The following is a 17,118-nucleotide window of genomic DNA, read 5'->3' on the forward strand; positions in this document are numbered from 1 at the left end:
ATAAAGGAGAGAGTATACACGGTAGGTGTCAGGAGGATAATACAACTTGCTACGATTCCCCTACATGACACTCATCACATAGTTCAACGGGAGGAAGGGATATCAATTTCCTAACGGCGGGCTGGGAGGGACAGGTTTTCTTCTAACCAAAATGGCTTTCTTTTCTCTTCTCATCTGGCGCACTGGGCGCTGCCGAAGGTATCCTTACTGCCACCATCCTAGTTGCTCCGTTCTCCTCCTCAAAGGAGTGCTCTGCAATCTCATATACCTTCATACAAGGTAGCAGCTTTGCCCATACCACCCAGTATACCGCGCCGATCACGAAGACACTCAGGCCGGCCACACAGTGCGAGTAGTACGGAAGGTAAGCATATATATTGTCCTTGAGGTTTGGCGGTGGGAGGAATGGTGCAACGGTGAGATAGATATTGGATACCAGGAAAAACCCAGTAACTGGCAATGTTGCTCGAATACCCGGAGCCCAACCAGGATACTTTGACGGCCGAAGGTATATATGCATCAGTCCTGCAGCTACCAGGACATTTACCACAGACAACGGGTACGAAATCATGCTATATCACCCAAATTTTTTTTTTAGCCAATATTCAATTCATAACTGTCATGGGATACCCACTTGAGAAGAAAGATATATGCATCTCCAGGTGGTGGAGCGAGCATAACTACGGCTGAGATGATATAATGTTCCAGCAGACCGGCAGCTGGAGAGTTAAACGGGCGTTTACTCGCCCAGAATTTGGACAGTGGAAGTACCCCTTCTTCGCCGAGTGCCTGGACAACTAAACCACTTAGTTAGAAAGCAGTACGGAAGATGAGTAAACATATTGAGCTCACTTCTTCCTTGAGAGAATAGCACTGCCATCACGTTGCCAAAGGCCGAGAGCGCAATAAATATGGACAGAACCCTCTCTGCCTTAGGCCCGAAAATGTTGCGAAAAAAGGAGGCTGCCAGGATACGTCCAGAGCCCAGGATGTCTTCCTTTGGCACAACCGCGAAATATGCAATATTAACCAGCAGATAGAGGATTCCAACCAACGTAACTCCTATAGGAGCTGCGATCTTTAATGTTCGAATGGGGTTTCGAGTCTCGCTGAGTGACTATAAGTTCATGTCAGAGCTAATCCTGGAATATTCCGGGCAAGTTTACTCACATAGTTTGCATTTGAATAACCAACATATGACCAGATAACGCTGTACAAGGCAGTCACCATGCCGTATACGCTCGGACGACTGTCTCCCCAGGTGTTCGAAAAGTTATTTGGGGCGTTCCCCGGTGTACCTCTCGCAAGTCCCACTGCTCCGCTGACAATGATAACCAGAATCACAACCAGCTTTAGCAAGCCAAGTGTATTTTGCAGACGAAGACCCCATTTCATCTCGATGGTATGGACAAGAAATGCTACCGTTATGCACCCAAACCCAATACCCCGTTGATTCCACCGGTTCACTTCCACGCCTGCAGCATGCAGAACGTATTCCCCAAATACCACACTGTTTCCAGCAGCCCATCCGAGGAATAATGCATACGAAGCATAAATTGCTGTTGCAAGGAACTTGGGTTTCCGGTAGACATACTCCAGATAATTTTTCTCTCCGCCGTTTCTATGTTAATATATGTCAGCCACCAGATAGGCCATCGGCATTTTAAACAGACACAAAGGGGGTATAACTCCCAAACCTTGGAATCGCGGTGCCAAATTCAAGGTACACTGCCGTGCCAGCCATTGCAATTAACATCCCAATAATCCAAACCACTAAAGACATGCCAACGCTACCCGTCTGGGCCAGGATGGCACTAGGCGTAGCGAATATCCCTGTTCCAATGATTCGATTAAATATAAGGAACGTTGCACTGACGATGCCAATCTGTCGTCCTTTAGCGATCACAACCGTATCAACGTCAGTGTTATTTTCGCTGGTACCACAGTCTCCGCCGCCGAACTCAGAACATGTACTCTTGCCAACTATATACCTGATATTAGCCTCAGTCTTCATTCGATAAAGCATTTTTGTCCATGTCCACAAACTCACAAGAAGGTATAGTAAGATCCATTGGAGGAAGATTGATATCCCCGAAAGATAATCTTCCATAGTCCTCTGAGGCCTTGTGCGATGGTAGTTCTGTCACTGAATTGCTCAGTGTCTTGGAGGACGCCCCTTCGGAGGTGGAATCGCTTGAGCCCGCCATGACGTTGAAGGAGATGAAGCTGAACACCAACAGACGGCCCCCAAAGATAACAGACGTATGTATACAACAGTGTATGGATATACGATAAAGCTATCCTCTGAATATTGCGGAGCAAAGGCATTCTTTGCGGTGTTTAGGGCCTTTGAGTCTTCCAATGCGTTTAAAAAAAAAAATAAAAATAAAATAAAATAAATGCAACATAGACTTTACATAGGAAGGAAACACCCGTGGCTGGCGATATCCCAAAATCCGAACTGATGATCGTAGAACATATCAATCGGTTCGTCTACGTGAATATAAAAGGGCAAGAGATGAAAAGATTCATAAATTTGTTTGAAGTACATGTATGTAATATTTTTTATATTAACCTATGGCCCTCCATAGTAAGTTAAGTGCACATCAAAACTAGATCTTAACAGAGAAGAATAAAAAAAAATGGAGAGACAGCAAAAAGAAACAAGGAAGGCAGAAGGCAGAAATCGAAGCCAGGCCCCAAATCTTAAAAGACCACTCCAGACGCGGCTCCCAATGAAGATAAAAAAAAAATGGAAAAAAAAAAAAAAAATGCCACCTTCATTAACTTCCGTAGCCAATATTGACTTCATGCAGAAGGGTATACCATAGGCCTTTGCATGATCATAGTAAAAGAAAGATAGAGAAAAAAAGAGAAAAAGCAGAAAGTTAAGGGTTATTGAACAAGTAGAAAAGCGTAGCGCTTGAAGGATATCATTCTGATTTAGGCAGTCCACACTTAAGTGTAGGGTGATAAATAGAGGAGGAGAAAGGGACTGGTAGAAGTCTGGTGGTAGGTAATTAATATGATGAGGGCCACAGGCTGGATATGCAATGCCAGAAAGTAGATGATCGAAAGCGACAAACTCCGGTTCCTGGATCGATTGCTGCAGGCAAAGTTTCAAAATTGATGTTCAAAAAATATATTGAAGTGGTAGATTAGACACGGATTAGCAATAACCGAGGGTAATGACATGTTTCTTCATTTAGATGGCGAATGAGCCATGGCAGGAGATGCTGGCCGTGGGTGCGATGGTGGGAGTTTTGGCGAAAGTACAGCCGGTGGAGCGGAAGTTCGTTTTGCCATTAGAGCCATCTTCTTTCGAAGGGCTCTTAGACGGGCCCGAATGCTTTCGACGACTGCAGGAAAGCAGTTAGCAATGCAGTACAACATAAGCGTAGCAAAAAAAAAAAAAAAAAAAAAAGTACCCTTACGTTTGGCAACAACTTCGCAGTCCTCCCCTTGAATTTGACTATCCTCCATCCCGGGTTCGCCTGAACCGCCTCCGTCTGCGGTTCCTCGGTCTTTAGTTGATCGAGAAGAATCATCACTCTCCAGTACAGCCTCGAGCATTCTGATCGCGGTGACATAAGCTATTTCGCAACCGGACAAATCCTCGCCAGTCAACTCGTTGATAGCAGCCGTCCGACTCATTTCCAAAGCTCTGTCATACATCAGTTTCTCTGCAGTGATACCCGAACTAATGATGACTTGGTCTGAAGATTGGTCAAAACTTGGGAGGCTTCCTGATTCGCCGACTTCGTGAGACATGCGGTACGGGTGATCTGGTGGCAGCTGCTTCTGCGCTTCTAGAAGGCGTCGACGGGAATATTCGGCTTTCTGAAGCACTTCGTTGAAACGAGTCCGGACCCATTGGACAACATTATTAATTCGACTGCTTATCACGATGTCCTTCTCCGTCTTCGACGGTGGTAGGCCACTGCCGATACTCTCTTCCCGGTTCTTCCGTGCCCACCATGCTCCTGCAATATCCATGGCCTTTGCAAGAATGGACAAAGCCTTTACGTATAACACCAAAGCTTCTTCAGATAGTGTAAGCACTGCATCAAGCGTCAGGCCGTCATCATCGGGGCTATGCTCCATGGTACTTGGCTTGATAGTGGAATCGGATTTGTTCGAAGGCGTAGCCGGGATAAGTTGCTTGTATTTGACTTCAGCAAACCCGTAAACAACATCACTCCGAGTCGCACATTCCTCGATAATATGTACGGTCTTAGAATCATGGCTAAGGTGTTGCGGTTTCTCATCAACTACTACCAAACTGCTCTGCGCAACAGGATATGTCGGGAACGGGCTATATCCTAACGGAGGAGATCGGCCACCCTTTGTCAACGCGGATGGCGGAGAGAAGCTGACACCAAACAGCCTCCCACTAGCCATGTTAAGAGCCTTGGAGATAGCCGATGTTGCAGAAATCGGATTAGGCCCATATCTCCTATCGTATGAATATCGTCGATTATGTGTGGAATCGGCTCTTGGCTTAGTTTGTCTGTCTTGGGTATCGGGCTGGGGAGTATGTTTTGTTTTGAGTGAATGCGGAGTAGCTGTTGTTGTAGCCCGGCGAACAATGGCACCGGACTGGCGAGAGTTCAATTGCTGTTGCTGTACTCTCGGGCTGGCGGCAAGCTCATCCGCAAAAGCATTGACTTCAACTGCTCGTTTCTCCACCACAACATAATCTCGCTCGAAAGCAATATCTTGAGCAGCACGCTCCTTTTCTATCTCTGATAACTGCTTTGCATTTTGGGAACGAGCAGTCTGCGAGGGCCCCGATATCTGCTCGGTAAGAGAAGATTTGGAAGACCGCTGGTTATCGCTTTGCCTCACCACAGGCTCGCTAACAGGGTGAACATTTCTAGTTGATGGAATTGCTGGGGAATCTTCCGTATGACGACCTGTGGCACGCTGAAGATCGTATTTATCTCGTCCATCTACCCTGCTTACAGCAGAGCCGGGTCGTGAGTTATGTTCCACTAATGGTCGAGGGCCAGGTCGAGTTTCAGTTCGTTCAGTCGCTGGTGCTGGAGCTAGAGTTGGAGCTGCAGTTGGAGCTTTATTTCTTGTCTCTTCAACCTCATCGTCCATGTCTTCGGCTTGAGTGTCTGATCGGTCCGGTATCTCTTGCTCGAGGCCTTCCGGTTCCAGGTCATCTCCTTCAAGCCGTTGCCGCTCACGGGCGGCATTTCTCTCTATTTGTTCTTCTAGGTCTTCACCTACCAGACCAGGGATATCACCCTCGATAACTGAATTCCCAAAAAATAGAGGGAAAGTAATTCTTTCGACAGGATTGAACTTGAGGAGGCTGCGGATTAGCTTTTTTATGTCATTGGCAACTGGTGTCTCCCGCGGGAATCTGATTCTGTCCTTGGTCAACTGGATCTTTTGCAGCAATTCCATGTGGTTTGCAGCTCTGAACGGGGGCTTTCCAACAACCATCTCATAAAGTACAGTCCCAACGGACCATAGATCTGCTTTGGCGTCATATTTCTCGTAGCGCAAAATCTCAGGCGCCATATATAGCGGTGATCCGCAAAGGGTATCCGCGAGCGATGTAGATGGTAGAGACCGGGCAAACCCAAAGTCTGCTATTTTGAGCATAGGAAATGACGAAACTCCCGCAATGGGAGTGAACGAGTTTTCGCTCCCCTTGTAAGAAACAGACTGGATTAGGGTTTTCGAGCAGATGGTGGGAGAAGGATGGAGGAGTAGATTCTGCGGTTTGACGTCACGATGTATCAAGTCCTTCGCTCTGAGGAACTGAAGTGCACTGGCAAGTTGCTTTAAGAAATGGCGGACAACTGCATCATGGAGGCCCTCTCCTGGTGGGTTGGGATACTTGGTCATCATATCTCGTAGCAGCTCGTGCTTGGCCATGGAGTTCCGTTTCCTGATAAAGCGGGAGAGATCGCCGAGCATGCAGAACTCCATAATTATATGTATGTGAGATGACGTCTCATAGCAATCTATTAGGGCAACGATGTGTGGGTGCTGAAGGCTCTTAAGAATATCGATCTCCAACTTTAGGTTATCTCTTAGCTTCTGGGTCATACGAAGCAGAGTGACCGATTTGACTGCTACAAAGGTGTTGTATTCCTATTATGAAAGAACTAGGTCAGATTACTCTCTTTCAGACTCTTCAAACATGTTCCAGGAGTATTTATATAGAAGAGGAGGAGGGGCCTTACATTGTGGGTACCACGATAGACTGTAGCAAAGCTACCACGACCGATCTCATTCAGCCGTGTGTAGTGCCCTATTCTCAAATTCATCTGCTCATCATCCACGACTGCTTTAGCCCGTCTCGAGCTCTCTGCCGATGGTGTAGCCATGATTTATGGAGTCCCCAAATCTGATAGCACATCGGTTTAAGTGGCCAACCAAGGGTGCGTTATTCAATATCCTTACTTAGTCAAAGGTATGGTCTCACGCCCATCTGAGGCAGCTATTCGACCAAGCTATCGCCGAGGTTTGATGTAGTAAGGGAGATTCAAATAAAACCAGAAGTGGAAGATTGCGAAAGGATACGCTTGGTGGTCGAGGGTGAAGGTCGCGGTCGAAATCGAGGGTGTTTTATGCAAGACGGACCAGGGAGTGAAAGAGAAGGTCCAGACGAAAGAGTGATTTCACAGGAAGGTAAACAGAGAACTGTAGTGTCAGATAAAGGCCAAAATAATGCAACCTGTGAATGAGGAGAAGAATAGAGAGGTCAGCCAGCGGTCTCTGCAAGGCACTATATAAATCATCACTAGCAGTCAGGCACCTGGAACATGCAACCCATGACCAGGATGATGCCATGCCCAAAAGAAGGCAGCAGCAAAAGGAAGTGAGGCCGGTGAGTAGAACCGAACAGGGAGGAGTAACAGAGATGGGGATAGAAAGCAGAGGCAAAAGGACGGCAGATGCCCTTACTATGCTAATCGAGTCGATTCCCAAGCCAGTTGGCGAACCGGAGCTATCCAGGCCACTTTGTTCGGCGGTTGTATGTGTTTGGGTGTAGGCAGCCAGGTCGTATCGCTCCGACGCGCCCCCCGGGTTGTTGATTATATATGACAGGTTATATAGCAGCCAGCTGTATGAGGGATCAGGGTGTATATGCAGAGATATAAGTATAAATATATATATATATATATAAGAGAGAGAGAGAGAAGACCGAAGGGCTAGGAGGACAGGGAGCAGCCAGGGCAGGGATGTTCCACAGACGAGTCGATCAAGCAACCCCGGTGCGACGGAATCGTGGGAGAGCCGTCCCTTGACTGTGAGACGGCGACGAGAGCAGCGAGACGTCCAGAGGAGGCAGACGGACGGATGGCTGGTGCAGGCGAAGCTGGCGAAGCTGGCGGTTGGCGGTGCGGCGGGCGTTGGACGTTGCGAGGTTGCTGTTCGAGGTCGCTGGCCGGGCGGTTCTGGCGCAGTTGACGCAAAATGGCGAGGAATGACCTTATCTTATCGGCCGGCCACGGGACCCACGGGGCTACCTTTGGGACCTCGAACAAACAACTGGCGATGGCGATGGCGACGGCGATGGAGATGGGATGGAGATGGGATGGGGATACTTCAGCCGCAGCGCCAAATCACACGGCGGGATCATGTACCTCCCAGGCTGCCCGGAGCTCCAGGTAAAGTTACTCGACTCGTCCTCGATGACGCTGGAGGCCCAAGGTGGAGCTCTCCTGTGCTGGATGATCGGCTTTAGTCAGGGCGCCCGCCGTGTGATGGCTGCTGCTGGGACTGTTGTTGACGCTCCCAGGGGCAAGACTGCCAGCCTGGACGAAGAACGAAGACGTCTGATGCTCGCCATGAGGCACGGTGAAGGCTTACGGCGTACAGGGAAACAGCTCTGCATGGTGAACGTGGATGGCTCGCTGGCCTGGACTGCTTTCTGTGTCCCGAGATGCAAGGATGGGCTTCCCCGGACCATGCATGGCTGGCAGATGCGGCACACACACGCACACGCACACTGGTGTACTTGCTCTGTACTTGGGATGCGCCCGTTGCTATGTGGAATTCAGACATAGGCCGCCGTGGCCTTGATGTACCTCGCCTTGGGACATGCTCCCTGGCCAGTAATGCCTGGCTATTCTTCCGCCGGAGAGACTACTGGCTGCCCGCGCGAGACCGTGGTCGACGTGGCAAGGAGATGCATATTCATTACAGTTACTCCTGAGCTGCTAGTCATACATTATGTACTTATCATATATTCAGACAGTCATCAAAAAGAGCATTAAATATTTTGATATATAGTCAGCCAGAAGCTGCAGGCCGTCACAGCCGCAAACCACGCACCAGCAGCCACAGGACCAGGGGGACAACTACATTGTCGTTACCGCCAGTCAGCACAGCTTCCATGAAACTTGATGCGACAGCTGCGAACGCAGACTTGACTATCGTCAGGATCCAGTCAACCCGGGCCTCCCATCCTCCACCAACCAGCCAGACACGGGCAGTCACAAGGCCAATGAAGACTGCTGCAGCGAAGGAAGCGCTCCCTTCGATGCTCTTGTCGCCGCCCCAGAACCATCGGCGTCGACCATAGCGTCGACCGACTAGCGACGCAGCGGCATCGCCCATTCCAACGCAGACTATGCCGCTCACCATGCTGACATCTCGACCATCGATATCCCATCCTTCCCATGGAGCTGTGCCTTGATGGAAGGTACCGGCCAGGCTTAGTAAGAGTGGCAGGGCGCAGCCGAGCATGAGGAATATATGAGACACTACCACGGGTCCACGATGGTCACGGCCGTCAACGTAAGGTGCGAGGAAGTAAGACAGCCAGCGGGCTAGCGGCGGCACTTGGGATGCACGGAAGAGCTCGAGGAGCAGGAAGATGGCGAGGACCAGTGTGCAGGATAGAGCGACAAACGCTGGGTCGATAAAGACGGTCGGGAAGAACATGGCGACCATCATGCCGTGGAAGATCTTCCGGCGTGTGTCCACTTCCACCACACGCGAAAGCCGGTGGACTAGTGATAGTCCTAGTATTAAAATAAGGATGCAGTAGCCGCATAGAAACAGCCGGGTATTGGCTTCTCCAAGTGTGTCGCGGCGGAGATGTTCGACCCAGCCTAGGTGACAGGATGCTGAGATATCGTATATCCGGGGTGGAATGCAGGCCCAGACCTCAAGGCTCCAGAGTAACAGCGTGAGCCTGACAGAAGGTATATTCCCGAAGAGATACCCTATCGCCCATCCAAACGGCTCCCTCCCTCCAAGGGCGTATTTACCAACGTACCACCTCACAGGAACCAGTATGATCGCAAGAACCATTGCATACACGTACAAAGCATACGCCCATTTTCGGATAGTGGCCTGCTCCATGGTAAGGGAGAGAAACGCTCTCATACTAGGCGGAAGCTGCCGTTTCCGTCTGCCTCCCTTGGTAGTAGTTCTGCGAGAAGGCACCATTTCTCCCGCTTTGGAAGACAAAAAACGCTGACTATCTGATCTAGAAGGCTGTGTCTGGTCATCTAGCTTGTCCAGACTTGCCTCAATTCTAGGCTCGTTTTCCATGGCTGAAAGTGGCTGCTGGCTCAATCCGCCCCGTTTGAACAACCCCTTGTCAAGATCGACTTCTGTTGCCAGAAGTTTCGTGAAGTTGTTATACAGCACACTAGTCCGGCGGCTTCTGGATCTATCCACATCCACCTGTACCTCGCTCTCTGAAGCTTGGTCCTCGGAAAACGGATGATTCAGAGTATGGCAAACTTGACGGTCTAGCGCACCCAGAATATGATCATCATCACTTGTCTGAGTCGAAGCTCGGCGGAATTTCCACAATGGGATTTTAGCCAAGGTTGCTTCCCAGAGAAGGACTCGCTTGCACGCAATGAATATGCACAGTGAGCCTAGCCAGATCAAAGCTTTGAGGATCTGAGCCTGAGGAGACTTTGAGACCAGAAGTACGTTGATCAAGGCGGTTCCCAGGAGTTGCACCTCCGACGGCAGTAGACTTGAAGTAACAAGATATTCAATAATCGAGATAGTTGACTTTTGGAGTGGGAATATAAGGACTAGAAGCTCTGGTTCAAGTCCGAGTTCAGCCATAGCCTCCTTGGGGCTCCGGGAAAGTGGTAGATTCTCAGAAATAAGGAGAGGGATGGCGGTAATCATCCAATGCACCACACTATAAGTTCCAGAATCATGCAATGGAATAGTTGCAGCCGGCAGAGACGACAGGCTTAGAATTATGTTCAGTAAAACAAGCGAGTCACAGGATGGCCCTAGAGACAGAGCCGTCAAAACAGGTATTAATATGGGGTATATCAAGGGAGCTGGATCTATGTCTTTGAAAAATGGAAAGGCTATGATCCTCTTTAGTTTTGTGCGATAACTGCCGTAAGGACATTTCCGGAGAGGAAATATAGCATAAAGACCCAAGATAAGGAGAATAAAGACAGATAACTCTATATTAAAACACATAGTTAGTCCTGACTACCAAGTAATCTTTTATTGTTTGTTTTCGTTTCGACTCACCTATGAACCAGGTTTTTACCACTGAGCGAACACTACGTCTTAGCACCACAGCAAATGCTACTCCAAGCACAAGCCCAGTCTCACAAATTCGGCGCAATACCTCAATACGAAGCCTTGCCCCAATAGTTATATGAAATTCCAATTCCCCTGAGTCCGGAGAGTCAACAATATGCCTCCTAGAGCGTCTGGAACCAACCGGGGGCCCTCGTTTCTTTCGCTCCTTAGTAGTTACTTCATCATCACCCCGTTTGAACTGGTATTCTATCCTCCTGCTTACCAGGGGTATAGGCAGACGTCTTAGCGCCCCATTCGCCTCATCGTCAGCTTCTGTGCCACTATCGCTGGGTGTCTTGAATGGTTTCCTCCATGCATAGAGGCTCTCCCCTGAATCTGTCGTTGGTGTAGTAGTGGTTGCGTTGTCTTGGTCAGGACGGCGGTAGAGGTGTGGCGATCGTTGAGGGAGGCCATAATGCTGTGCACTCTTTTCTTCCTGCTGGAGCTCTATATCCAGTGGGCTTTCTAGCTCACCCTCGTTCGTGAGTTCATGGGCTGCCATCCCATCATAGTATAGATTTCGCTCAAAGTAGTCGTCGAGTAATGGGCCGGCTGTGGTCGGCTTGCTTCCATCCTTTTGCTCACGCAACTGACGGGCAGCTATCCTCGGCCCAGCCGTCAGGTGTGGTTGGGATAAGGTAGGTATCCAGGCGAGTATTTGTCAGATAGGAGCTTCAGCTCGTCAAATGGCTGCTGCATTCGTAATGCAGGCCGGTTATTTCATTCTTATTTACTCCCGTCTGCAGGTGGTGGCCGTGAGACAAGCAGCTCGCATCAACTTTGGCCCGTGTGTCGAAATAGGTACCTAGACCTACCGAATTCAGGTAAACCGAGGATTTTATTGGTCAACATGTCATGCCCTCGCTACGCTTCTTCACTACCATTGGTCTATATATGAATTTTACCCAATGGTAGTATTTGATTTTGGAAATTTAAACGTTAATTCCATCTTAATCAGCGAATAGCACTAAAGTTTATTTCTCTTGGCGACCCGCGGCCCCACCCGAAAACCCAAAAAAAGTAGCTTACATAAGCCTGTCGGTCATCGACAACAAATCGTTCAACCTCAAAATACGCAGTATGAACAGCTTTAATAACCCCGTCGCCATATAATCATCAATACCCGCTACGAGACAACATGAGCAGAACTAACATATACCCCTTATAAGCATAATCTGAACGCCTTTGAATCCCGCCTATCGAGTGCAAGGAACCGTCCTAACTCCCGGTCGACCACAGCCAATTAACTCCAACACCAAATCCACGGTTTCCCCGATCTGCCAGGCTGAACGTCACTTTCTTAGGTCGCTTTATACGCAGTAATGTCTGATGTTGGCGCCAAAGCTTTGTCTGGCGAATGGGAAAGAATTTCAAATAGACTCCTTGAAATGAAGGAGGACATGATAATGTCATTCGAAGGCCGACCTTGCAATATTGTGGACACGGAGAATAACCTTGTCGAGCATCTCAAGTCAGATAGCGGTCTAGTATCAAGAAAAGTACTAGCCGGATATGTTGTTATACCTACTGATTGCTCGGATCAAATTCGAGAAAGCCGAATAGGCACAACTTTTACCTCCCCTCACCGTTACTACTAGGGTCTCCAAGTCCGAGGAGGTTGAAAAAGTTGAATCCTTCTTTAATCCCCATCCTGACTCAACTTTGTCTGGTAGAATCCAACGCAACCAAGTTTGTGATGAGTCCACAGAAGTGGTTACAAAGATGGAAAAGCTGGAGCCTATAGCTTTTACGAAAGAGATGGATGAGTGAGCTTGCCCAAGCGGCCGCTTTTCTCGAATCCCTCACCCTCACTCATGGCCAGAAAATGTCCGCCTTGACTGTGGTAAGCTAAAAGTAACAGACTTTGACCGTACAGCGGAAATTGGGACGCCTCTTGAAGGCTGTGGAGCTCCATATGGGGGGTTCCTTAACGATACCGAACCAGGCGAAGAAGCAAACAATAGATCAGCCGGCAACTTAGGCCCTCGAACAGAGCAGTCCGCCCTGGGCTCTTTGTACTATCTTATCAACTACGGCTTCGAGCTTTATGGAGATCGATGTATTGATCCTGATAATCCTAGGGAGCATGGCTTCAAGATGGCCAGTTTACTGCAGAGTATGATATTCCCCGAACTCAAAGGAGATCCTTTTATTGACGATATTATCCACAAATGTTGGCATAACAAGTATCGCAAGGTTGCCGATTTGGCTGAACACACTGAGGCTCTCCTTGTCAAGGAATCTAGTGCTGCAAAAGACACTGAAGCTGGCTCATCTGAGGACGTTACTTGGAAAAAGGTCCTGTGTCAGGATCTAGAAAACTGTGGGCTTCTGGAGTTCCTTTGTTCTGACGAGCCGGTTAAACTTTGCTTCCCTCTCGGTTGGTATATATACAGCGAGACGGCTGATGGTCCATCTGAGGTAGAAGTCTGGTTCACTTTTCGGTTTCTCTAGAGTTTAACTACCATTTCCCTCTGATTATGAGATTCTATCCATGATAGGTGCAATAATCAGGCTGCATTCGAAGATACTATACCTAGACTTTGCTCTATGTGAATTTTCTAGAATGAGCTAAATACTCAACTTGCGGCCTCCTATTTCGTTAAAGTGTAACTCGGAATGAAAGCCTTTTAGCGGTTACTCTATAAACAGTGCTCTAAAGCTGACGTCCGGGAAGGACACTTCCATGCCAGATCTAGAGTAACCGTTAAGAAGCGAGGGCTATTTCCCTATCTAGGTAAATGTGACAGACCGTCTAACATATCATGCACAGGCAAATAATTGGCATCACACCCGCAAGCTGGTGGCTCTCAAGCTTATCCGTCACATCCAATCAATGTAAGACTCGGTGCTACATTGAAAATAGCTCTAGGTGGCTTGAGGTGAGTCATCCTCCAACTATCACAGTCATGGAATGAATGGTGTCTGTGATATGTGAGTATGTTAGACAACGATTTATGCTGCATTACCATATAAATATCGCATCTCTTACGTTCAAATTCAGTAATAATTTCCTTATGGAGGGCTGGTTTGAAATATAAGAGCGGCAACAAGCTCTTCTGCTGCACAGCCATACACAGCCTTACACGGTATCACCTGGCCATCCCATGCGTCAAATTCGGCTCCATGGGGGGTATAGAGAGCCATATGGGAAAATACACCTCCTTGAGGCAGATTTTCTGTGGCAATTTGCACTGCTTTTCTCAGCGAGACTTCTAGATCAACATCATGCTTCGCCACAATAGATATGGATGTGTAGCAGCCAAACTCGGATCCAGACGCATGCAGGACCCTCAAATCATCAACTTGGTCGTAAGATAGAGTAACATCGCTTCCCTTTAATCCAAGTCCCTGCCATTCGATACTGCTTCCTCGGGGAAGCTCATCAACCTCAATGGCAAAAAAAGACGGGATAACGGACGTTCCCTGGACAATATCGAAGTCTGGTATTGGCAGCATAGTCACCTCCTTCTTAGGCTGACTATATTGTCCTCCATACTTCACATGCCAGACATCAAACGTGGAAGAGTCACCATCGCCCTCTTCTGTGTCCTCTGTATGGTGATCTTCGTTCATCCACTTCCACATATCCCACGCTACAGCAGCTCTAGACCTTACGCCAGCATGAGCAGAAAGGAACACCACAGCTCCCATCCACCAGCGCACTTCCATTGCCCTGCCTATTCTCCATAAATGCTGTAGAGATAAAGCAGCCTGGGAGAGGAATAGCGACGGCTTGCCCCCTGACTCTCCAGTAGGGGAATATATTTGCATCGAGCTAGGGTCAAGTGGTATTTGGCCAGCAATGTAAACAGGTCCCGCTGCTAATATTTGACCAGAAGACGACTCTATTGGGGCATACACTGCCTGGGAATAGGGTCCTATATTCGCTGGAGCCCAGTAAGACCTTGATTGGACATGGAGGGCCTGCAAAACTGTGCTCCGGCCTAGGTAGAAGGTAAAGGATATCATTATATCAACTCCCGTAGGCATACTGTCTCCACAAGCGACAGTGGCTCTGGCTGGGGGATTGGGCTGGGTGAAGAGGCTTGAGTATATGGCGTTAACAGCAGAAAAATCGTCCATCGATCGAAGTAAAATCGTGCTAAAGATTGCGTCGTCCGGAGTTAATCCTTCTCCTTCTTTCTTCTTTTGAACACCTAAGAGAACTGCTAGCTTATCCTTGATTGCATGCATCTGTTTTGAAGCTCCACTCCCAGCTTCAGGGGCAGCGAGATTGTAGACGTTCAACTGCCCTCTGGACTCCTTATACTGCAGCATACATCTCCCACACCGTTTATCTTCCTTTTTCCGATATATCGGAACGGCACGCTTAACCTCGTTCAACTTCACGGTATCAAGAAGTTTCCTGAATTCATCATCAAACATCCGAGGCACCCTTACATCATCCAGCGTACACTCTGTGACATTGCCAAAGGCCTCTTTCTCAACACATCGGGCACCTTTGAGGGATAAGAATGCCACGCCGGCATCTCCAACCCTTCCATCCATGGAACCAACGTGAATCCTTTTCTTCCATAGAAATCGTGGTCCGTCCAAAGCAAGGCTCTCGTATTCCCCTCCCTCGCCTAACACAGCGGCTTCAATACCTTCATCTAAGAATCGTCCCAGTCTTTTGACAATAGTCCTCCTAACGGTTCCATCTTGACTTACAAGGTCTCCCCATAGATCACTTTCATCCAGCCCACCGCTTGCTACCTTTATTATTCTCGCTTCACAGCCACACGCAGCCATATCATCGAGCAGCCCTGTAATCGGTACTCTGGCCGCGGTGGTCGCCGCATTTTGGCAGTGTGATGGTGCGGGAAGATACGGGTACATCCACAGCCACGCAAGAGGTGTCAAGTTCAACCGTAACGCAACATTTTCGATCCTGGTTCTTTGATATGTGGACAAAACTGCACCTGCACAAACAGCATTCGCTTCCGGATAGGCCTGTAAAACCCGCTGAAGCAGCTGATATATCGACTCTGTTTCGTCTTGTTCCTGCTCTGTTCTGCCTGTGGAAGCCTGATGGTGATAGTCTCGAGAAGTATTTACTGCACGCCCACGGATCTCCTGCCGAAATAAAGGGATTTCCAAGGCTTCCTCGTAAAGTGGAATCACGCTGTACCCAATCGTTTGGTACATGTAGCTGTCCAGATCTTTGTCTTCCTCCTCTGAACCAAGGCTTCCCTTCACTTTTTCTTGTCCTAGGCGAGGTGGAGGGCATAAATTAGCGAGTGCTACAACTCTATGTCCATTTTTAATGCAGTGCAAGATGGTATATAGAGAGTCCTTCCCGCCTGATATCAGAGCAATAACGTTCAGCTGTTCGGGCATGATGGGTGTATCTCCTGTGAGAGTGGGCTGTCACTCTCTGCGTTAGTTGTTGGCTATTGGTGAATCGATACCACGGCTGCCCTGGAGAACGACTTGTCAACGTTTTTTTTTTTTTTTTTTTTGGCTGAATCGAACCAAACAGACGGAGTCAATAGTTGGGTATTGACAGGAGGCCAGCGTCAGCTATCGAAACACGTTGGATGACCTGGGATGGATGTTTGCATGATTAGGTTCTCTCGATGCATTTCAGCCCCACAGGTTTGATAACAAATATTTAATAGTTTTCCACCCAACGGTGTACGGAGTACGGAGTACATGCTAGGCACTTATTCAGATTCAATAATAATAATATAACAGTGGACATTTATAAATAGATGAGACAAGGTCTGGAAGAGAAAGAAAATCAATACCAATAAATATATTACTTTTTTTTTATTTCTTTTCTTTTGACTTAGCTACATACACTCAACAAAAGGAAAGAAAAAAAAGATTATGTGCGTTCGCTTGAAGCAGAGCGAAGTAGGTATTGCCGAACAAGAGATGTAAAGTGTGCTTGACCGAGTCAGAATGGAGGGATGGGAAAGGGCTAAGATAAAAGTATGATACAGTAGCGACAGTTAGGAAGATATGTCAAGGCGAACAAGGAAAAGAGGATATAGTGATACGTTTGCAGGAAGTAAGTAATAATATAATTAGGTAGCACGCGGAATTCGCATGTGGGCAAACACAAAAGCAGTATTGGCATAAAGGTCATAAGAGAAGAAAAGAAAAGAAAAAGAAAATGCTAGATGGGGAAAAAGATGGCCATGAATTAAAAAGAAAAGATAGGCGAAGTAAAATCAAAATAGGGTAAATAAAGGGGTGGCTAACAATTATAATATTTATCAAGTACAAAGCTATAAGGACGAAAGATGGGCGGGAGGTAAGGTGGTATATGGAGAGTGGCGAGGCGAGGAGGCAAGGCCAAAGGGCTCGAGGATATAGAATAAAGTATGCTAGGACCAGCAAAGCATTTGCGAAGGTAATAGGGTGGCTGTTAGGATGTTGATGCAGATGTTCAACCGCAAGCCAACACCTTGGAGGAAGCGAGTATTAAAACGGTTAATGTAGTTCAAGTAATGCATGAATATCTAAAAAGAAAGAAAAGCCCATGGCAGAGTAAGCAGGAGCTCACAGGTGACGGGAATAATCATCGTTGTGTGATGAAAGATGTCGAGAAATAACCCA

General features: G+C 47.9%; 6 protein-coding genes across 6 annotated transcripts; 2 read left to right on the forward strand and 4 right to left on the reverse strand.

Annotated features, from left to right (window-relative positions):
* Positions 1-142: 142 nt before the first annotated feature.
* On the reverse strand, positions 143-2,110 carry TRV_04200 (high affinity methionine permease; the record flags this gene model as incomplete). The annotated part of the gene is made up of 5 exons (XM_003021643.1): positions 143-572; positions 635-797; positions 853-1,117; positions 1,171-1,621; positions 1,698-2,110. 5 exons carry the CDS (start codon positions 2,108-2,110, stop codon positions 143-145), a joined length of 1,722 nt encoding a protein of 573 aa, XP_003021689.1.
* Positions 2,111-3,201: 1,091 nt separating this feature from the next.
* On the reverse strand, positions 3,202-6,350 carry TRV_04201 (uncharacterized protein; the record flags this gene model as incomplete). The annotated part of the gene is made up of 2 exons (XM_003021644.1): positions 3,202-6,114; positions 6,207-6,350. 2 exons carry the CDS (start codon positions 6,348-6,350, stop codon positions 3,202-3,204), a joined length of 3,057 nt encoding a protein of 1,018 aa, XP_003021690.1.
* Positions 6,351-7,553: 1,203 nt separating this feature from the next.
* TRV_04202 (uncharacterized protein) lies at positions 7,554-8,036 on the forward strand (the record flags this gene model as incomplete). Its single annotated transcript, XM_003021645.1, has 1 exon — positions 7,554-8,036. One exon carries the CDS (start codon positions 7,554-7,556, stop codon positions 8,034-8,036), a length of 483 nt encoding a protein of 160 aa, XP_003021691.1.
* Positions 8,037-8,283: 247 nt separating this feature from the next.
* TRV_04203 (phosphatidate cytidylyltransferase, putative) lies at positions 8,284-11,050 on the reverse strand (the record flags this gene model as incomplete). The annotated part of the gene is made up of 2 exons (XM_003021646.1): positions 8,284-10,424; positions 10,495-11,050. 2 exons carry the CDS (start codon positions 11,048-11,050, stop codon positions 8,284-8,286), a joined length of 2,697 nt encoding a protein of 898 aa, XP_003021692.1.
* Positions 11,051-11,870: 820 nt separating this feature from the next.
* On the forward strand, positions 11,871-13,002 carry TRV_04204 (uncharacterized protein; the record flags this gene model as incomplete). Its single annotated transcript, XM_003021647.1, has 3 exons — positions 11,871-12,019; positions 12,147-12,314; positions 12,513-13,002. The coding sequence occupies 3 exons, from the start codon at positions 11,871-11,873 to the stop codon at positions 13,000-13,002; spliced, it is 807 nt and encodes a 268-aa protein (XP_003021693.1).
* Positions 13,003-13,563: 561 nt separating this feature from the next.
* TRV_04205 (ATP binding L-PSP endoribonuclease family protein, putative) lies at positions 13,564-15,891 on the reverse strand (the record flags this gene model as incomplete). Its single annotated transcript, XM_003021648.1, has 1 exon — positions 13,564-15,891. One exon carries the CDS (start codon positions 15,889-15,891, stop codon positions 13,564-13,566), a length of 2,328 nt encoding a protein of 775 aa, XP_003021694.1.
* Positions 15,892-17,118: the final 1,227 nt, after the last annotated feature.

This window comes from Trichophyton verrucosum, assembly GCF_000151505.1.
Source record: "Trichophyton verrucosum HKI 0517 chromosome Unknown contig00330_1.f1.exp, whole genome shotgun sequence".
NCBI lineage: Eukaryota > Fungi > Ascomycota > Eurotiomycetes > Onygenales > Arthrodermataceae > Trichophyton > Trichophyton verrucosum.